Source organism: Crocuta crocuta, unplaced genomic scaffold (assembly GCF_008692635.1).
Source record: "Crocuta crocuta isolate KB4526 unplaced genomic scaffold, BGI_CrCroc_1.0 scaffold172, whole genome shotgun sequence".
Lineage (NCBI taxonomy): Eukaryota > Metazoa > Chordata > Mammalia > Carnivora > Hyaenidae > Crocuta > Crocuta crocuta.
The window spans coordinates 4,261,364-4,283,682 of NW_027528872.1; the positions used below are offsets into that span (position 1 = coordinate 4,261,364).

Below are 22,319 nucleotides of genomic sequence, written 5' to 3' on the forward strand. Positions count from 1 at the left end.
TTCAATCTCCATACTAATAATTGACCTGTTCTAACTCATTTTTAAAATTAAGACAACAACAAACCCTAAAGTAGCCCCTTCTCCTTCTGTGGTTTATGGTCTACAATTTATTACTCTTTATAAATTTATAATTAGCTACAAGTATTGTAAAAAAATTAATAAAAAGCTATCATTTTTCTAAATTAGTAAGTAAAATATTTATTTGCAGTTATTTAACAATGAAATCATTTAGTGAAAAAAAATTAGGATCTTAAAAATGAGATAAAAAACCCGAAGAGAGAGAATCTTCAACCAGTCTTGAATATTTTAACTAAAACCACCTTATATCATACTTCTTAGTGTTTCATTATTTATATTATTTTTAGTTCTAATTATATCTGTATTCTCAGAATGGATCCTATTAATTCTCAAGGTTTTTTATTGATTTTGGTGGTGATGTTTTTAGGAATGGTTTCTCACTTGAGTTTCTTTTTAAAATCAATGTGTTCAAGGCCAATGGCTAAAGCAGGTTATGTTGTAGTAAAGAAGTTGTTATTGACAAAATAAAAACGGTCCTTGGTGAAAATGCTCATTGATGCTAACCACCAGAGCCATGAAAATTAAACAAGTTATAAATGTTGAACTCCCAAAATACTGAGAATTCTACAAAGGAAGGTAACAAGTTAATGCTCAGTGTTGTTAACATTGTATGTGTACCCCTGCAGATGCCATCCCCTTTTCCTTTCTCATACATGGACACATGCGTGCTTGGCTCCTGTGTGTGTGTACACACATGCTCTCTCCCACGTGTACATGCTTCCTCTCTCTCTCACACACACAATCATGGTCCCATTCACTCACTCTGAAGGGTTGGTTTGCTCTTTCCTTCTGCCTCTCCTTCCCACCTGCTCAATGCAGGGATTCATTCACAGGGGTCTTTATGCTTGTTTCTTCCCACTTCTCTATTGTACCTGCAGATTTGACTGTCATCTCTCTCCAGATGACTTCATGTCCCATATCTCTAGGTCCATAAGAATTCATCCCCCACTGGAAGGTCCTATTGAAACTGTGAGTTATAGATTTTCACTAAATCTCCGTTTTCCTTCTTCCCAAAATAAGTTTCTTCCTTTCAACCTGATGGTGTATGTTAAGAACACTAACTTTATCCCAGTCACTCGGGTTCAGAATCCTTGCATTTGTTATAAATCATTTTGCTCTAGTCACATGGCCTTTTCACTCTTTCTCAGATATGTCAAGTATTCTCCCACTTTAGGGCCTTTGTATTTGTGTTCTCTTCTCCTGGAAAGTGCTTTCTTTATGATCAGCAAAGCTTGCTTTTTTCCTTCCTTCTGGTTTCTTCAAATGTTACAGTTAAGTACCTTTCCTCACCCTCTTAGAGGAAAGAATACCCCTGTCGTCCTTTTTTTTTTTTTTTTAAACTCTGCTTTAATTTTCTCTACAGCATTGCAAATGTAATTTGTATCATTATTATCTTTCTTTCCCATTAGATTTTAAGCTCCTTGAGTATAGAGACTGTCACTTTTGTTAACTGTTTCATCACCTGTGCCTGGCATAGTAAACTCTTAGTAAATATTTTTTGAATGAGTGAAATTGTCATTCCTGGACAAATAGAAACACTTGTTTTTCCTTGAAAATGCCTTGAATTTTCCTGCTTCATTATCTCATTTGTCAGATGTTAATATCTGCTTTCTTTTTCTTTTTTTATTTTCTGTTCTTTTATTTTATATTCTCTTTTTTCTCTTCTCTCTTTCCTTTTTTTAAGACAAAAGTTGAGACCATTGGTACATTTTTCTTAACTTTTCAAAAGTACCCTATGTATTTGGACCATTTCCCCCATCTGTTGCCTGCTTTCTAAAGAGGAACGAGGATTGGTGAAAACAGCTGGATTTATTTCTTCCTGAATAATCTTGAGGAAGAGGTAATTTTGGAGGAGGTCTGTATTTTGTTTATTGCTCCTTATATTAATAGTTGTCCACTCTGTTTGATACTTACACCGGTTCCTTTTACCCATTGAGCTGTAAAAATATTGCAGTTTGAGTAAAAGAAAAAAGTCTTTGCAAATGTTCTTTAAGTGAATGTGTTTAGCTCTTTTATTACTGTGTTATGTTTAACAATTTATTTTTGACTGAATTTTACTTAAAACTAGAGAAACCGATGATGTTTATCATTTCAGAGTCTTTAAAAGCTGAATGTTTAGTTTTGCTTTCTGAATAATCACAAATGCAACCATTGATTAATACGTAAAGCCCAGGTTTTGAATTTGTGCCAATATATTCAGAGCTCTTCAATAAACAACTCCAAACCCACCCCATTCCACCGTGCATCCTTTTCTGGCTGAAGATTGTGGGAATTCTCTGGCATGAATCAAGTGGCATTAATTATTGAAGATAATTAATGGACTACTGTGCGTTCTGAGATATGTATTAGGTGAACCATATGAAATTGTTAGTTTTATATGTTAAAGGGGCTCAAAATTGAAAGTTTTATAAGGTTAAGCCTAAAATCTTTTGAATTGTTGAGCTGATCTCAAACCCAGTATTTTATTGTTAGTTATTAAACTGAAAACTACAGTTGATCCTTGAACAACATGGGTTTGAACTGCACAGATCCACTGGTACCTGGATTTTCTTAGATAAATACAGTATGGTACTATAGATGTATTTTCTCTTCTGTATGACTTTCTTAATAACACCCTTCCCCCCTCCCCCAGCTTATTGTAAGAATACAGTATATAATACATATAACATACATATAATGTGCTGATTGACTATTTTATCCTAAGGCTTCTGGCCAACAGTAGGCTATCGGTAGTTAAGCTTTGGTGAATCAGAAGTTAAGCTTCAGTATTTGACTGTGCCAGGGGTCAACATCCTTATACACCACGTTGTTTAAAGGTCAGTTGTACATTCCAAATATTGTGCTATTTAGTATTAACTGATCTAGATGTTACTTTTACTGATAGAATTTGTTATGTAGCTTTTCAAAAAAAATTATTAAACTTATGAAACATTAAGGGAAAAAGTACATAAAACATACAGTTAGAGGAATAGTGATTTCTATAGTTCTGAACTGGAGTGTCATGGGTAGTCTAGAATCTTGCTATTTCTTTCTTTAATAGAAATTTTCCAGTGAAGAACCTCATTTGTGGTTCTTTCTTCCCTTCTACCATACTTTTGTTTATACCCTACCACCTTATTTCAGAAAGAATTCGTATTTTATATTCTGTATTCTGTATTTAAATATTACATGCAAATTTTTATTAGATCTGTTGTACAAAATTCAAATGTAGAAACAGATTAGTATCATTTTCTAGCAGCACTTGAAGACTGGCAGTAATTTACATGAATAAAGTCCCTATAAAGGTAATGGTATACTGTATTTAGACTTTCCTAAGTAGCTTACTATAAAATATCTGGCAAATTTATGCACAACAATGGAGCCCTGGATTTTCAACAGATTAAATACCTTCTGAATAAGGTGCAACAGATTAAATACCTTCTGAATAAGGAGGATTATCTTTTAATGATTGGAGCAAAAGATGAATCTGTATTATAGAGAAGTATAAATTTCAGAATATTTACCAGTTTTGCTGATATGTCAGTGTGTTAATTTTTACGTTGATACCAGATGTTGTCTGTTAGGAGCTTTGTGATTATTATAGTAATGGTACTTGGTAATAACTTTACCTAAATTATTTTAAACATTGCCCTGAATATTTTTTTCTCAGTGTTAGTTGGTTCTCTCTGAAGAGATATTATTTTGGAGTAGATTTGAACTGTAATGCAACTTCTTCACTGTGAAGAAACTGATTATATAATCATTTTTAAAGATCATAGATTTTTTTACTAAGTAATCTAACCCAATTGTTCCCAGGCAAAATAGAAAATTAAATAGGAATAATTATATAGTTTACTCCTGGGGCTTATTTGACGGTTATTTGTATGCTTTGGGAGTTCTCCTTGTACTTAAATCTACCTGCCTCCTTTGATTCCAAAGTGTTTTTTAGCATTTGCATGTTAGGAGTACAGTTCTAAATAACATCTTGAAGGAAATAAGTGAAGAAAATTATGTAATTTGTATTTAACATTAAGGATATTTTGTTGTATCAAAAATTCTTTTGAAGATATTCACACAGATAACTCAGTTAATTAAAGTTTTTGGTAATATACTTTAAACATTTTAGTGATATTATTATTCAACATAATACACTGTACATTCAATAGATTTAGCTTTTCTATAGTATTGGGATAATTATTATTACATTTCCCTTCCTTCTCTCTTGCTCCTTTGTAAGAAAGGGAACAATACTTAGACCAATTAAAATTTAATAACTTCTAGGGGTGCCTGGGTGGCTCAATTGGTTAAGTGTACGACTTTGGCTCAGGTCATGATCTCACGGTTCGTGGGTTCGGGCCCCGCGTCGGGCTCTGTGCTGACAGCCCAGAGCCTGGAGCCTGCTTCAGATTCTGTGTCTCCCCCTCTCTCTGACCTTCCCCTGCTCACGCTCTCTCTTTCTCAGAAGTAAATAAAAAAACATTAAAAAAATTTAATAACCTCTATAAACATGTTTTATTTCAGAGATTTGTTCCATGTCCATCTTATAGTTAAACTAAGGTTGGGTACGGAAACTGGCAGTCCTGTTTGCCTTTCTTGACAGAACAGATTTCATATTCAAATCTTGTGTTTTTAGTTAGCTATGTATATGTTAATACGTATGTATATGTACAAATTTTCCCTTGACTTATGATGGGGCCATGTCCTCATCAACTCATTGTAAGTTAAAAATATTTTAAGTTGAAAATGCATTTGATACATCTAACCCAGTGAGCATCATAGCTTAGCCCAGCCTATCTTAAATGTGCTCGGAACACTTACGTTAATTAGTTTACAGTTGGGCAAAATCATTTAACACAAAACCTGTTTTACAATAAAGTGTTGAATATTTCAGTGGATTTATTGTATGTTGTCTGGAAAGTGAAAAACAGAATGATTGTATGGGTACAGAACCATTGCTTATCCTCATGACTCTTGCTGACTAGGAGCTGTGACTCACTACTGCTGCCGTCCAGCGCCACTAAAAGTATGCTACTGCATATTGCTAGCCCAGGAAAAACAAGTTCAAAACTTAAAGTACAGTTTGTACTGCATGTGAATTGCTTTTGCACCATTGTAAAGTCAAAAAGTTGTAAGTTGAGCCATCTTAAGTCAGGAACTGTCTATATTTATCCAGTTCTACCAACACAGAAATAGCTCCTACATTTTTTTTTTCCTGTTTAAGAGGCCAAAGATCCTTCCTTTTACTACTATATTTTAAGAGAAATGTTATTTTTAATCATCATTATCAAGAAACATTATTTATAACAGTATTCTAAAGCTGTTGTGCCCTCTCTCAAATTCTGAGGACAAATAAAAAGAATATGTTAAATAAGATTTGAATCTGTTAAAGGAAAAAAGTGAGAAATAACAGAAAGTTACCATTTTTTTCTCCTGAATTATTTTCACATGCCTTTTGCTAGCCTTGTACATAAAGAAGATTTTGATCTAGGCTTCTTTTACTCACATATGTTGTATTTGGATTTTTTGTTCTTTGAAGAAAAGACCATTTTGGGCCTTTTTGGTAACAGTATATTCTTACACTTGATTGCATTTTGATGTCCTTTGTGAATGCTTATTTGGTGATATTATTGTTAATTTTCTATAACAGTTTCAGATCCATCTTTGTTGTTCTTAAGTATTAATTACTCATTTTGAATAATTTGCCTTTATGCCCAGTTGCTTATTCAGTTGCTTATTGGGTTGCTTATTCAGTTGATGATATATGTATATGTATGTTTATGTACCTCTGTGTCAGTTTGCATGTTATTGGCTGCTGTACCTTTTGAAAATAGGAGATTTTATATAAAATCACTTACATTTTAAATTACTGAAATTATATATAAATACAATTACATCTTCATAATTTAGTAATGAATATCATGGAGCTGGGTTTGGGATTTCCTGCTCCTCTGCTTTGCCCTGTTTTGTAGGAGGCTAATCCCTGCAGACTACATTTCCTAGGCTCTCTTGCCAGGAGCAGACTTGTGGCAAGGTTTGGTCAGTGGGAGGCACTGGTAGAAGATTAGAGGGCAGGAAAAGGGGAGAAAACAGGTCATTTCTCTCTTTATCTGGTTTGAGGTGCATCTCCATAGTGGTTCTAGCTCCTACCAGAGTAACTCATGACTCGACTCAGTGAACAAAAAATTCCATTTTATTACTAGAACATGGGTATATCTCATCATAAATATGTTTTTACTCTTGTTCTTTCCTAAATTTCCTATAAATATGAATGCCTAGTTTTGTCTCTTGGAATTATATTGAGTATCTAACCTCCTTTAGTTCTGACAGGTTGTGATGCATTTGCATATGATAGCTGTAATATGTAGGTAATATGCAGAGGTGGAAGAATGTAGCTGGCTTGCTTGCTTTCTCTCTCTTTCTCAGTAAAGCCTTCTTCCTTTATAAAAATAAAACATGCTAATATAGAAAATGCAGAAAAGTGAGAAAAAAAAGACTCCCCATAATCCCATTTCCCACACTGGTGAAATTATTTTGGTATATTTCCTTCGTGACTCCTTACAATGGAGAGATATTTTAATTTAACACCCATATGAAAATGATTTTCTTATACAAATTTCTCCAAATTGTTACTTGCAAAGAATATTGCTTTGTTAATATATTATTTTCCCCATCATGTCTGGGAATGTAACTTTATAAGAGTTATAACTCTTATAAACCATATAGAGTTTTCTTTTTCTCCCCTTTTAACATCTGCCTTAATATTAAGGTGCTGCAGTGAAGAGAAAACTGAATATTCACCATGGTACATTTTGAAAAGTGTCATAGGTAAAGGAGTTGGCTGGTTCACTGGAAGGAAGAGATCTCTGGAAAAGACTGGCTGGTAGACATAGTGTAGGGACCCTTGTGAAAGGGGAATAAAAATTTTTGCCATGGAGAGGGAAAGGAATTCAGTTTTCCTCCTTGTGGGGGAAAAGAGTGAGGGTCTTGAGAGCTGCAAAATGGGTATGGAACAGACTGTGGCATGCACATTGAAATATGGGTTGCAAGGGAGAAAGTAGAGATGGCTGTTGCACTGAGTCAGATCTGTGTACCTCATGCTGGCTACCAGCCCCACCTGCAGAAATTGCACTTGCTTCCAGGACTTGCCTTCACATGAGCAGACTCCTGTGACACTTCATTTGTTGTCTTAACAGTTCTTTGGTCACAAGTTTGGCCAAGTTCAACTGGGTTTTCTGCTCAGGGTCTTGTAATGCTGAAATCAGGGTGTTGGCTGGGTTGGGCTCTCATTGGAAGACTGAAGAATCTGCCTCCCACCTTATTTAAGTTGTGGGCAGAATCTGCTTCCTTGTGGCTTCTTCTAGTTCCTAGGTGTGTGTGTGTGTGGTGGGGGCCAGTTTCCCTGCTGTCTGTCAGTGAGGGGCTGTTTTCTACTATTAGAGATTACCTGAATTTCTTCTTGGACACTTCAGTCTTTAAAGCCAGTAGCAGCACCTTGAGTCCTTATCATGCTTTAAATCTTTGATTTTCCCTTTTGCTACCAGCTGGAGAAAACTCCTTTTGAAGTGCTTTTCTCATTAGATTAGGTCCACCCACACAGTTATCGTATTTTAAGATCAACTGACCTGGGACTTGAATTACATCCACAATGTCCCTTCCTATCATTAGCTAGGTTAGTGTTTGAATAACCAGGAGGTAGCAATGTTGGCAGATGTTTCGAGGGAGAGGGTGGGCTGCTTTTAGAATCCTGCTTACCACAGTGTTATATAGTTATTCTCTTATATGTGCCTTATATGGTATTTAATTCACGTTATAATATTAGTTGATAGAAATTACAAATATATCAGGTGATTTAAAACCACTAATACTTTATAAAACTACAAATTTTTATTATTGTCTTGGAGAAATTTATGTATACTGTGTGTTGTAATTGGTGTTAAGTGAAAACTCTAAATAAAGAAATTTAAGGACTNTATTTATTTATTTTTAAAGATTATTTATTTAGTTTGAGAGAGACACACACATGCCCTGAGGGGCAGACAGGGAAGGGGAGAGAGAATCCTAAGCAGGCTCTGCGCTGTCAGTGTGAGCCCAGTGCAGGGCTCCATCACGAGATGTGAGATCATAACCTGGGCCGACATCAAGAGTGGGATGCTCAACTGACTGAGCCACCCAGGTGCCCCAAGTTTGTTTTATGTTTTTCACTTTGATGAATATCTTTATGATGAATTTTGCCTTTTCTTTTTACTATTATTTTATGGAGAACTAACTTTATCTAGAGTATGAAAATCTCATGTTACTTACCAAGAGTTTTGTTAATTTGTATTCTAAGCAGGAATGTTTAGTGTCTATCGTGCCATATCTTTTCACTCTTAAAAAGTTTTAGTCTTTCATATTTTGATAGAAGAGAAGCTGTTTCTCATTGTTGTATTTTTTTATTTAAAGAAGCAATTGACTTTGAACCTTTTTTCTTCCATATGCCTATATTAGATGTAACAGATTTTGTAAAAAAAAAAAAACAACACAACAACTTAGTTTAAATACTGTGTCTAATGCACTGTGGCACGTTGTTTCTTCTTTATTGGTCTCAGTTTCGCTTTGCAGTGGAATAGCAGAATGAGATTTCTTTCAGCGCTCTGATTCTATGTTAAACACTTTTCCATACCTTACTTAAAAATCTGTAATACCCATTAGCATTTTGCTAGTATTTATTAAGATGGACTTATAGACTTTGGGAGAAGATAGTCACATAGATAATACAAAAGGGATGATCATTGTGTTGGGGCTGACTATAGAAGTAGCCAGGTTTATGGTTCTATATCCGAACACAGTGTGTTACACGACTGTTAAATCACTTCAGTTAACACAGTCATGGGAGAGCTTTACGTGCGAGCCGGAAAACAGGCATTTGCAAGATTCTTTAAAGATCTGTACCAGTGGCAGGAATGGTGGAATATTTTTCTGGATTAGGGAGTAGTGAAACAGACAGGATAACATTACCCATTCCTGTTTTTGTTAAGTTTTCAGTATCAAATAATACTACATTTCCTGAAATGAATGAACTGTTCTCGTATGTGGTTTAACTGGTTCAGGTTATAGAGAAGCAGATACTGTCCTTTTTATAGATGCCACATTTTTCAGACTGCCTTAGCTTTTTACTAGTGAGGATATGCTTTTAACTTATGGTTAACTTGTGGTTAAGTATAGGCCTTAGATCTCGTTATGTGAATTCTTATCAAACAGAACATGCTCCCCCCCGACTTATATAATTGAGTTTTGAAAATAATTATAGGGCTTTATTTTTGTTCTTCATGCACTTTATAATCATTTTAGTTTGTCTTTGCAGCCTGTTAAAATAAAGTCTCTTAAACTTCTGTCACTCAGAGTGTTAGAATCCCTTTTAGTTTTCTTCTGTCTATAAATTTGATAAATATGTCATTTGTCTTTTATAAATATCTTGAGAATTTCTGAATGAAAGAGCCTTATGATCTGTTACCTTCTTTTTGTTGCATAATGATTTGCCATCTAATTGACACTTAACATATTTTGAGTATTTAATCATTTAAAAATTTAAAATTTCATTGTAAAATTCTATTCATGGGTATATCACAGAAGACTCAGCTATATGCTGACTGTAGTTATTTAATGGACCTTTTGCATTTACCTGTACAGTTATTCTAGCAGCCTTAGTTAAACCTGCCACCACCAAAAAATGGGGAAATGATAAGGGTTTCTACTTAATTTCCTTGATTTATATTTGTATCTTATTCTGAAAACCTTAGTTTTTAATGAGATTAACAATTACTTATTTGCTTTAATCTCCTACTTTTAATAGTTTCAAAATGATAATGCTAAATTACTAAAAATACTTTGTTTCCCTTTCTCTCTAAGATGATATATCCTATTTGAGGTCTGTTACTTCATATTACTCTCATTTGATGTAATTCCTCTCTATGTGCTTAAGTTTCCAATTTAAAATAATAAGGTTCATTTGTTTTATTTGGCTTTTGATTTTAATGAATTCCTTTTTTTTTTTACCCCAGCTTAATTTAATTTAGTTTTACAAATATTTAAAACATTTACATCTAAACTATAAAACGAGGCATTCAGAAAAATCTAGCTTCTATCCCTGTCTCCTTGTTCCTCCATGGGTAAACATTCTAATTGACTTTTGGTTTATACTGTCTCATTTAAGTATAAGAAGATACACATATTTTTACTTTTAGTTAAAGGATAGCTTGTTCTTGTACTATGCTTCTCCCCACCATGACCTATGCAGAAGATTATTTCGTAGCAATAAATTAAAATATTCCTCATTCCTTTTATAGCTGTGACTATTCATTTGTGTGGCTGCAACATAGTTTACCATTCCTTTATTGATGGACATCTAGGTTGTTTCCACCCTTAAGTTAATAAAGATAGTCCTGCAAAGAATAACCTTATGCATATGGCAATTTGTACTTTTGCCAATATAAGAAGAAAATTGTGAAGAAATTTATGTATTATTTTGGTAAGATTTGAGAGAGAGCAGAGATAAATATGTTTTCAGTTTACTCAGTTTATTATTGTCAATCGAGCAGTCTTCTTGGATGTTATTATGAGTGGGTATTGAGTTTTATCAGATAATTTTTCTGCACTAATGGCAACAATCTAATGTTTTTCCTCATTTATTTTTAATTATAATTAAGATTGAATTATAATAATAGATTTTCTGTTGTTGGACCAGCCTTACATTCCTGGAAAATTCAGTTTGGTTCTGATTTATTTTTAAAAATTCATACAGTGATGGATGCAGTTTGTTATTTTATTTAGAAAATCAAATCAAAACAGTGAGTTTCTTTCCAGGTGTTACCAGTCTTGCATTCCTAGGATCTACCTTGTCATGGTATTTTCTTTTTTTTTCCCCCCATTGTTGGCCTCCTTTTTTCTAACGTTTTATATTCCAACTTTATATTAAAATTATTTTATACTTAAAGCAGAATGCAGAAACCTTGCCACCATGTAGGTCCCTTTATCTTTCCCTTTTAATATTCTAGTTTTTATAAGTATTACATTTACATTCATCAATCAGTGTTATTACAATTTTTCCTTTCGACTGGCAAATATATTTTAAAGGACTTAGTAGATTAGTGATCTATTACATTTACCTAATTATTTATTATTTCTGTTGTTCTCCCTTTGTACCAGAAGGTCTGTGTTTTATTCTGATACCATTTTCCTGCTATATGAGGAGCTTTCTTTAACATTTCTTTTAGAGCCCATCTACTGGTAACAGATGCTCCTGATTTTTAAAAATCTGAGTATGATCTTATTTTTATGTCATTACTGAAGGATATTTTCATATGATGTAGTTTTCTCTGTTGAGAAACTTCTTTCAGCATTTTATAAATGTTGTTTCACTGTCTTTTGATCTTCTTAGTTTCTAATGAGAAATCCAGTCATTAAAATCCTTTTTACTTTATATGTAATACGTCTTTTTTCTCTGGTGGCTCTCAGGATACTTCTTTTATATAGGTTATCAACAGCTTGATTATTATGATGGATTATTTTGTGGTTTTCTTTGATTTTATTCTGTTTTATTTTTGCTGATCTTGAATCTGTAAATATGTATCTTCCAACAAATTTGTTATGTTTTCATGAATTATTACATCAAAATTTTTTTCTGTGACCATTTCTCCTCCGTGGGTATCTATGAGTCTGTTCATATTTTTCAGTCTTTAAAAAAATTTTTTTAACGTTTATTTGAGAGAAAGAGAGGGAGGGAGGGAGAGAGAGAACTAGCAGGGGAGGGGCAGAAGAGAGGAAGACACGGAATTCAAAGCAGGCTCCAGGCTCTGAGCTGTCAGAGCTGACAGCTCTGACAGCTCAGAGCCCAACATAGGGCTCGAACATAGGGCCCAACATAGGGCTCGAACATAGGGCCCAACATAGGGCTCGAACATAGGGCTCAACATAGGGCTCGAAACCACAAACCATGAGATCATGACCTGAGCCAAAGTTGGATGCTTAACTGGCTGAGCCACACAGGTGCCGCTGTATTTTTCAGTCTTTAATTTATTTCTGAGAGGGAGAGAGAGACAGCATGAGCAGGGGAGGGTCAGAGAGAGAGAGGGAGACACAGAATCCAAAGTAGGCTCCAGGCTCTGAGCTAGCTGTCAGCACAGAGCCCAACACGGGGCTTGACCTCACAAGCCGTGAGATCATGACCTGAGCCGAAGTCAGACGCTTATCAGACTGAGCCACCCAGGTGCCCCGTGTCATGGCTATTTTGAATATTGTGTTGTGAGACTGACTCCACTAATGTCCTGTAGAGAATGCTGACTTTTTTTTTTTGTCTGATCAGACATCAGCCTGGTTGGGTTCAGACTGAACTTTCTCTCTAGACTTCTTTAGGTTGTGATTTTAACATCAGTTTGGTTTTATAATCTTTGACGTACTCTTACTTTTGTTAGGGATTTTGCACATGCTGTTCTCAAAGGATGCTTTCCCTGATTTCTCTGATTGGAATGGTGGAGTTCTCCAAGAGTTTTAGTTTCTGTTATCATACACGTTTTTTGTTTTTTGTTTTTTTTTTTTCCTGACTGGGTTACTGTTAGGTCTAAATAGTGAGAGAAAAAAAGGATTATCTCCACAATCTTTACATATCAGAGTCCATTTTCATTGTTTCTCTATTTAGAAGAATGGGTGTTCACTTTATGGCTAGAGTGTTACCCTCAGGTCTGTCCTTGGGCCAGGTTGGAAGAGATAAAAGGGAGAAAAAAAATCTCTTGGCCCTTTTTTCCATAAGGGGCAGTGTTCATGTCCTTTGGCCAGAAAGGTGGATTTCTCTAAGAGTTTTGCTGACCCTGTTACTCACACCCTGATTTGGCCTGTCCTTGAGTCAGTCTAGGAGGTAACAGCAGGGAAAAAGCCAGGAAGCACACTGCTGCTGTATTAGACACTTCAAGTTTTGACTTTATTTCCACATCTACCTGCTCTCATTAAAATTTTTAGAGCTCTTAGGTAGTTACATGTGTATATTTTATTTCATTTGTTGTCTTTAGAGTTTTTATTGTAAACAGCGGAAGAGGCTAGAAACCTCACATTCTTTTTTCAAAATAAATTTTGCTGAATATAGAATCCTATGTTGACAGTTGTTTAAAAAAACAGTTGAAAGTACTCAGTCCAAATGTTTTTCTTCTGTTTATTCTTGTGAATGTAATTTATATTCTTTTTTTTCCCTTTGGCAGTTATTAAGACTTTATCAGTGCTTTTCAGCCATCTGATTATGATATGCCCTGTGTAATTTTCTAAGTGTTTATCAGACTCTGAATGTATGGGGAGTTTTCTAGATGAGTGTGTTTATAATCATCATAAAATTTGTAAATTTTTTATCAATTAATTTTTCAGTTGTTCTTTCTATTCTTCTTCTCCTTCTTGAACCCCCTTCCGCCATCCTAAGGGGAGGCATTTTCCTCTCCTTTTTTGCTTTCAGTTACATATATGTTTTATAGCTTTATATTGTCCCATATATCACTGAGACTTTTTTCCTGTCCTTTTTCTCTCACACACACAAACCAAAAACAAACAAAAAAATTTTTTTTTGTGGATAGTAATCTTGCTGTTTCTTTAAGCTCACTGATCCTTTCTTCTGGTGTGTCTAATATAGGCATGCCTTAGAAATATTGCTGGTTTGGTCCCAGACAATTGCAGTAAAGTGAATATTGCAATAAAGCGAGTCAAATGGATTTTTTCATTTCCCAGTGCATGTGAAAGCTATGTTTACATTGTACTGCACTCTATTAAGTGCACAATAGCATTATGTCTAAAAAATAAAATTCATACCCTAATTTAAGAAATATTTTATTGCTAAAAATGGTCCTTTGATGTGTGTTAGGGGATGATTGCCTTTCTAACATAGGGAGTTTATATTCAAAATAGAGTTAATATTTTAATTTTCAGTCTTCCAGATAAAATCGTCATTTACCAACTATGTCCAGTTACCTGTTTTTACTTTTATGTTTTTAAGTCTGTTAATGAATAATTTACAGAATAGTGAAAACCCACTTAATTAGAAATTTTAATAAGAATTTAAGCACAGCAAATCTCTTTACGTCAAGTAAATTTTGGTGCAGAAACTTTACGAGAGATGAAATAAATTGTTACATATTATTTTAGCAAAATAAGGTGATCTAGGTTGTTGTTGCAAAATACTGTGTGATAAAGTCTTTTCAGTCGAATGAATGACTAAAGGAAAATGCTGTATTTTCTTTTTTGTCCTTAGAAATATATTGTTCACTCATAATTTTTATATTATACAGTGTTAATCTAGGATGAATATCCTCAATCTGAGTTGTTGTTTACATGATCAATTTCACCAAAGTTTTAGAGTTAGAGTTACCCTTGCCCCAGCACTCCAAATAGCCAGTCTGTTCTCTGTATCTGTGAGCTTGGTTTTTTTTTTTTTTTTGTTCTTGTTTTTTTTAGATTTTACATGTAAATGAGATCATATGGTATTTGTCTTTCTCTGACTTATTTCACTTAACATAATGCCCTCAAGGTCCATCCATGTTGTTGCTGATGGCAGGATTTCATTCTTTTTATGGCTGAATATACACCACATCTTCTTTGTGAGTCTCTTCTTAATTCATTTTCACTACCCATCCCATATTATTCTTCCCAATTGCATCCTGTGGCATTGGCTCTAATAACTCATTTTTTCTATTATAAATCATAGATGATATGTTGTAACTTTGTTTCTTTACGATAGGTGTTTGGATTTGCTGTTGTTTTGTCCAGAATATGGGAAACATTTGATTTTCCAGTTTCTGATTTTAAAATGATGCAGCTGAACGTGCCACTGGAATTAAGAAATTATGGGGCGCCTGGGTGGCTTAGTCGGTTAAGCGTCCGACTTTCGCTTAGGTCATGATCTCACGGTTCGTGGGTTCGAGCCCCGTGGGTTCGAGCCCCGTGAAACTGGAGCCTGTTTCAGTCTGTGACTCCCTCTCTCTCTGACCCTCCCCTGCTCACGCTGTCTCTCTCGCTCTCTCCTAGAAATAAATAAAAAATATTTAAAAAAAAAGAAATTATGACTATGAAAACTAGTAGACCAAGGAGTAAGCTGGAAGTATGACCTACATGTCACCTTCCGATCTTGGTGTGAGAAAGGCATGTTGTGATCTTCTGATTATGTTCAGATTGCCATTTGAACCTTCCTTAATCATTGTAAGCAAGGTTATTTTTTTTCCAGTTCCCCAGGGGAGATTTTAGTTTGTGTTGAGGCAGATGATGTAATAGCTGCTTTTGAAACTTGATTGTAAGAGTATGATAATTCTTGTTTCACAGAGAATTTTTCCTTATGCAGTATAGTTTTTAAATTAGTGAATATTTTTTTCTTTTTCTCAGTAATTCAAATTAAGCAAATTACAATTTTAAGAAGGGATTATTAAATCAGTATTTATTGCCATTGGTACAGAGTCAGCAGAGCCATTAAAATTTTAATCTGCTTTTAAGAACACATTTATATTAAAGGAATAGTCCTAAAACTTTTGTTTTTATTTATTTGTTTATTTTTTTAAGGCGAGAGGAGCAGATGTCCCGGAGATTCCTGGAGAGCTTGGTCTTAAGACATGTGGTAGCACAGCCAGTATGAAGGTCAAACAGGTGAAAAAGTGAGTATGATTTTCCAGTGGGTTTCCAGTGGATTTCCATAAATGGCAGCCAGTTTTTTTAGTTCTCTTAAAACTTTTATTTAGGTTTCATGGTAAATATGCTCTTACTGTCCACACGTTAAATTATAGTATAAGCCTAACTTTGACTCAACAATTAGTGGAATAAATCTGAAGATTATCTGCTTGTTTAAAAATACACTTTAATTTTGTCCTTGCAACAGCTTTATGTTATTGTCTGTTAGGGTGCATTTGTTCAGTGGGAACAATCCAAATGTGTCTGTCTCGATGCTCTTAATACATGCTCTCATTCATTTAGAAACATCAGCTTTGTTGTTTGAGTTATGAGATTGTTGTATCTCAGCTCTGCCTTTGAGAAAGCCTGAGTTTGATTATCTAATTGACTCTTAAATGTCAAATATCTGAAGGTATCCATTTCAGTCTTTAACAGAAAAACTATTTCCTACTTTCCTATTGAAGCCGTATCTACTACCTTCTTCCCCATCCCATGAAGCTGGCATTAAAGAGCAAAACCCAGAAAAACCGTCTTTTCACCCAGTAGAGGGTTAGATAGCTATGTTTTCATTGTAAATAGAGAAAAGACAAAGATAAAAATATTCATTCTGCACCCAGACCCACCAATCCAGGACTGATGGGCTGCGACAACATGCACAGGTAAAATCTGGTTGTATATTTCATTGGGAATGCTGCTTCTGATCAGAAGTTGGCTTTTCACAGTTTTTATAACATTCACTAAAAGCATAGATTTTCTATGGACATTGCCTTGGGTCAAGATTAGGAGAGTGTAGTGATGCTTTTTAAATTTTTTTTTTTTTTTTTGGTTTTGACATTTGCACTGAATGTAATTTTCATTTGATTCACTGTATTTCTGGGAAGGTTTGTGTGGCTATTTGTGTGCTCATGCGCATGCGCTTATTTAATAGTTTTGCTTGCATGAGCTCTTCAACCCATTTTATTTTTTCCTTAGGCTTAGTAATTCTGACTTCCATTACCTTGCGTCTCACTTAGTTATTTCATGTACTTCAGGTTACCCTTCACTAAAGGTCACTTTCCGAAGATGGCTGAATGTGCACATTTCCATTATGAGAACGTTGAGTTTGGCAGCATACAGGTATATTTGCAATATTTCCTACATACTGAATTAAGATATATCTATATCTGTATTTTTTTAATCTCTATTTTTATCTATATATCCGAGAGGTAACACTCAGAAGTAGTTTTTACTATTGATGTCTTGTTGGTTGATGTGAAAACTTTAATTTCCTTCTGTTGGCTAATAGTTGATGCCCTCTGACTCCTATTTCGAGTAGAAATAGTGTAACAGAATCACTATAATTTTTAGAATTTCTGTTAGATTCCTTAGACAGAGTTTGCCATTGTTTTATAGCATGAAGTATTCTAGTTGTTACCTGACTCTTACGTTGGATCATAATAATGATGGTTAAATGAGAGTTGGAATGAAGTGGAGTATGGGACAGATATGCTAATGGAGTTTTTTCCCCCTGTATTTTTTCTTATTTTGAGGTATATTGTGTATATAAATACATATGTTTATAGAGCATGTGCTTGTATACATATATGTTACATACATATATGTTACATACATATGTGTATACATTTTAAAACCCAGGCTAAGAGACAGAAATTACCGGGGTGTCTCTCCTATGTTGCACTTGCCTTCTCTACCCTAAAGATTACTTCTACCATGACTTTTATAATATTTGTTATCATTTTTTGTAGTTTTATTATTTATATGCATTCCTAATCAGTATGGGTGTTTAGTTTGCCTATTTTTGAACTTTATGTACTTGGAATTATTCAGCCATTCGGAAAATACTTACTGAGCAAGTACTATGTACCAGGAACTGTTTTAGGTGCTTTGGGTGTATCAGTGAGCAACAACCAGAACAAAAACTGAACACCCATTTTTTAAAAAATTTTTTTGACGTTTATTTATTTTTGAAAGACAGAGATAGAGCCCAAGGAGGGGAGGGGTAGAGAGAGAAGGAGACTCAAAATCCAAAGCAGGCTCCAGGCTCTGAGCTGTCAGCACAGAGCCTGATGTGGGGCTTAAACCCATGAACTGTGAGATCACGTCCTGAGCCAAAGTTGGATGCTTAACTGACTGAGCCACCCAGCACCCCATCTGAATACCCATTCTTAAAGAGCACAGATAGATGGTGGACAAGAAAAGAGCTATGGTAAAAAAAAAAAAAAAAGTAGAACAGGATAAGAAGGATCAGAGGTAGGCTGAAATGTCACACTTGGGTAGGCTTCATTATTGAATATATTTTTTCTTCTTTCATTTAATGTTGTGAAATTGATCCCTGTAGATGTATGTCGTTTTAGTTGGTTCACTTTGTTCACTACTGTATATTAATCCATAGCATGCGTTATGTTACAAGTAATTTATCCATTCTTTTTTGTTTGTTTATTTGAAATTTGGGTTGTTAGTTTTTGCTGTCTGTAAACATTGCTGTACACAAATCCTGGTGCATATATTCAGGAGTTTCTCATGGTAGAATTTCAGAGTTATCACATGTCCAGCTTTATTAAGGAAAGCCAAGCTACTTCTAAAAGTGGTTTACAAATTTATACTCCCATAAGCAGTAAATGAGAGTTGCTGTTCTACATCCTTGGCAACTCTTGGTAGTTTGATACTAATTTTTATCCATGCAGTAAGGAAGTAATTCTCTCTCACTGTAGGTATTTGTAGTCTCCTGATTTCTAATGCAGTTGAACATCTTTTCAAATACTTATTGAGTGTTTGAAATTTCTGTTTTTTTAAAACTCTAGATCAGGTATTTTGTTCATTTTCTTTTACAGATTTGCTTATATTTTTCTAATTCATTCATGATTATGCTATACATATTTTGGGTGTTCTTTCATGTTGCATCCAGTCTTGTATTGTTTTTGCATGTGAAATAAAAACATTTTCTCCCACATTTTGGCATGTTATTTGACTCTGTTTATGCTGCTCTCATTATACAGGTACTATTTATTTTGTTCTTTATGTATTTTATGGTTGTATGTTTGCATAAACCTGCCTAGTATTTTTCCTGTTGTTTTTAGGATGTCCTCTCCTGCTCTGAAGTTATGAAATTATTGTCCTTTTTATGTATAAGTTTCATAATTTTGACTTGAATATTAAAGTTGCTTGGAATTTATACTTATAGTGTGAAAAAGAGTGATATTAAAAATCCCTGGTATGACAACCAGACCGAATGGATATTAACTGTAGCATTGGAGTGGAGTGCGAATGGCCTTCTCTTGTGCAGTGCATCACCCCTCTAGTTGTATGGATCACTGGTGGTCCATGATTTCAGTATTTTACTGTGGTACCCACCAGTCTTTTTTTGAAAGGAGTCTGTTTTATTATTATTTTAAAATATGGTTTTATTAGAGTTCTCCAGTCATGCAGCACCAATTTGTGTGTGTGTGTGTGTGTGTGTGTGTGTGTGTGTGTGTGTGTGGAGAGAGAGAGAGAGAGAGTGCAAGAGAGAGAGAGAGAAACTTATTTTAAGGAATTGGCTCCTGCGATTGTGGAGACTTGGCTAAGTTCAAAATCTCCAGGATAGGCTGAAAACCGAGGGAAGGGTTAATGTTACAGTTTGAGTCCAAGGACAGTCTGCTGGCTGAGATATCTCTCCAGGGGAGATTAGTCTCTTTTTCTGTAAAAGACTTCAGTGGATTGGATGAGGCCTACCCACATCATGGAGAGTAATCTGCTTTACTCAAAGTCTACTGACTTAAATGTTAATCTAATTTAAAAAATAACTTCACAGAATTATTTGGAATAATGTTTGATCAGAAGTTAATGTATAAAATTAACAATCACAGTCCACTCTGCCAACTAGGCATTCCTTAAACGACACTTAATCTCTAATAAAGACAATAACAGGGTCCTGCTTCTGCCTAACAGCATGATCAGCTGTTTTTTATACAACTAAAAACATTCTGACCATTTTCCCAGAAGAGAGTACAAAGGCCTTGAGTAATGTTTACTCTTATTGCTATGCTATAACTTAAATGCTCTAATGAAAAGTTAAAAATATGTTAAGTACCATGATATAAATCTTGAAAGTGACAAGAGAGAAGAAAACAAAGATGTTTATTATGACACACACATACACACACATACACTCCCCCTCCCCCCTCCACACACACATTCAGAGTGAAATAAGAAGGTAACACATGGCAGTTATTGTGGTGGCTTCTGTAACTGGTCATGTGGTTGTAGCTGGTATTATAGTTACCTTGTTCTGCTTCTGTATTTCCTTTGCGCTACACTGGACTCTCAGTTGATTGTGATTCTTTCCCTGGTTGGGTGACCCATACCTTCATTTTGGGTCTCGCCATTAATAGCCCTGCCTGAATTGGATTCTGCTAATTTCCCATTGAGTTCAATGGCAGGCGTGTAATACCAAAAGGGATACTCTAAAGAAGCTTCAATATTCCAGATGTATTTTTTGTTTTAAACCTCTGTTGTAGAGTAGCAGTCCAGTTTCCCCTGGGTAGTCAGCATCAGTCATCCCAGCTAACACCAAAACTCCCTTCTGATTTAGAAGCATTAGGAGCCCAAAGTGGCTGGGTGGCAGGCTTACTTACAGGTCAGCGGAGTCATTATTTTGTCTTCTGGTGGAAGCATTCCTTCCTTTGGAACTAAGACTTCTCGGTTATGAGAGCATATATGATTATAGGGACATGAAGCACAAATTTCTCTAGTGAGTCACTATGAGTAGTAGTGAGTAGCCCCACTCCCATTGCCACCTCTTGATTCCTGTTTCTCCAATTGGATTAGATTTAAAGACACTGATGACTCCATTTCTTTTCTCTTTTTAAAAATTTTTAAAAAATGTTAATGTTTATTTCTTTTTGAGAGAGAGAGAGAAAAACAGAGCATGAGCAGGGGAGGGCCAGAGAGAGAGAGAGGGAGGGAGGGAGAGAGAGAGAGAGAGAGAGGGAGAGAGAGAGAGAGAGAGATGCAGAATCTGAAGCAGGCTCCAGGCTCTAAACTGTTTCCACAGAGCCCGATACGGGGCTTGAACTCAGGAATCATGACCTGTGAGATAATGACCTGAGCCGAAGTCAGACTCTTAACTGGCTGAGCCACCCAGGCACCCCATAATGACTCCATTTCTAATAGTAAATAGAGCATGGATAGTCCATAGCATGATGGGGCAATAGAGGTACACAAAATACCACCATTGGATACTTAGAATCAAATACTTGTTAAGACACAAAGTTCTGGGTAACCATTTATTTGCTATCTTTGAATATTTTTCCATGCTGATGACCAGATTGAAATTTTCATTTCACTCATGGTTAGTGATGTTGAACATTTTTTCATGTGTTTATTGTTCATTTGTGTTTCTCCTTTGGAAAGATGTCTGTTCAAATGCTTTGCCCGTTTTTGAATTGATTGTTTTTTAACTGAGTTTTAGGATTTCTCTATATAACCTGTTTGTATCTTTTGATCTAAAGTGAGCATATAGGTGGAATATGCTTATTTAAATTTAGTCTGTTATCTCCATCATTTTTAATTGAAGTATAATTAACATACAGTGTTATGTTAGTTTCAGGTGTCCAACATGCTGGTTAAACAGCTACTCAGTGTTCTCCACGATAAGTATAGTCACCGTCTGTCACCCAACAACCTTATTATAACATGATTGACTATATTTCCTGTGCTGTACTTTTTATTTCTTTGACTTACTTATTTTATAACTAAAAGTTTGTACCTCTTAATTGCCTTTATCTATTTCACCCATCCCTCCACGTCCATCCTCCCTTCAGGCAACATCAATTTGTACTCCATATTTAAGAGTCTGTTTGTTCATTTCTTTTGGTTTTTAGATTCCATACATAAGTGAAATGATAGGATATTTACCTTTCTCTGTGTGACTTATTTCACTTAGCATAACACCGTCTAGGTCCATCCGTGTTGTTGCAAATGGTAAGATCTTATTCTTCTTTTTATGACTGATGATATTCCATTGTCTGTATGTATGTGTGTATGTGTATGTATGTATATATATGTGTATATATATTACCACATCTTTATCCATTCATCTATCAATGGACATTTGGGTTGCTTCCATGTCTTGGCTATTGTAAATAATGCTGCAGTTAACATAGGGTTACGTATATCTTTTCAAATTAGGGTTTTTGTTTTCTTTGGATAAATATGCAGTATTAGAATTACTAGATGATATGGTATTTCTGTTTTCAATTTTTTGAGGAGCCTCTGGATTATTTTCCACAGTGGCTGCACCAATTTGCATTCCCACCAACAATATACAAGTGTTCTTTTTTTTTTTTTCCATTGTGACTTCTTGTCTTTTTGATTGTAGCCATTCTCACAGGTGTAACATGATATGTCATTGTGTTTTTGAGTTGCATTTCACTGATGATTAGTGATATTGAACATCTTTTATTTGTTTGCCATCCTTATGTTTTTTTTGGAAAAATGTCTGTTAAGGTCTCTGCCCATTTTGTAATTGATTATTTACTGTTTTGGTGTTAAGTTGTATAAATTCTTTATATACTTTGGATATTAATTTTTACTAGATATATCCTTTGCAAACACATCTG

At 34.8% G+C, this 22,319-nt stretch overlaps 1 protein-coding gene across 4 annotated transcripts in view; it reads left to right on the plus strand.

The window, feature by feature from the left end:
* Positions 1-22,319, plus strand: part of ARHGAP32 (Rho GTPase activating protein 32) — a 300,153-nt gene that overhangs the window by 116,248 nt on the left and 161,586 nt on the right. For 2 of the 4 annotated variants that reach the window (XM_077756541.1, XM_077756542.1), the window contains exons 3-4: positions 15,616-15,707; positions 16,752-16,836. In XM_077756541.1, coding sequence (XP_077612667.1) covers positions 15,616-15,707; positions 16,752-16,836 — 177 coding nt within the window. Of the gene's footprint in view, positions 1-1,862; positions 1,934-15,615; positions 15,708-16,337; positions 16,380-16,751; positions 16,837-22,319 lie in introns of those variants that run through there. The other 2 variants (XM_077756545.1, XM_077756543.1) reach the window with 2 other exon arrangements.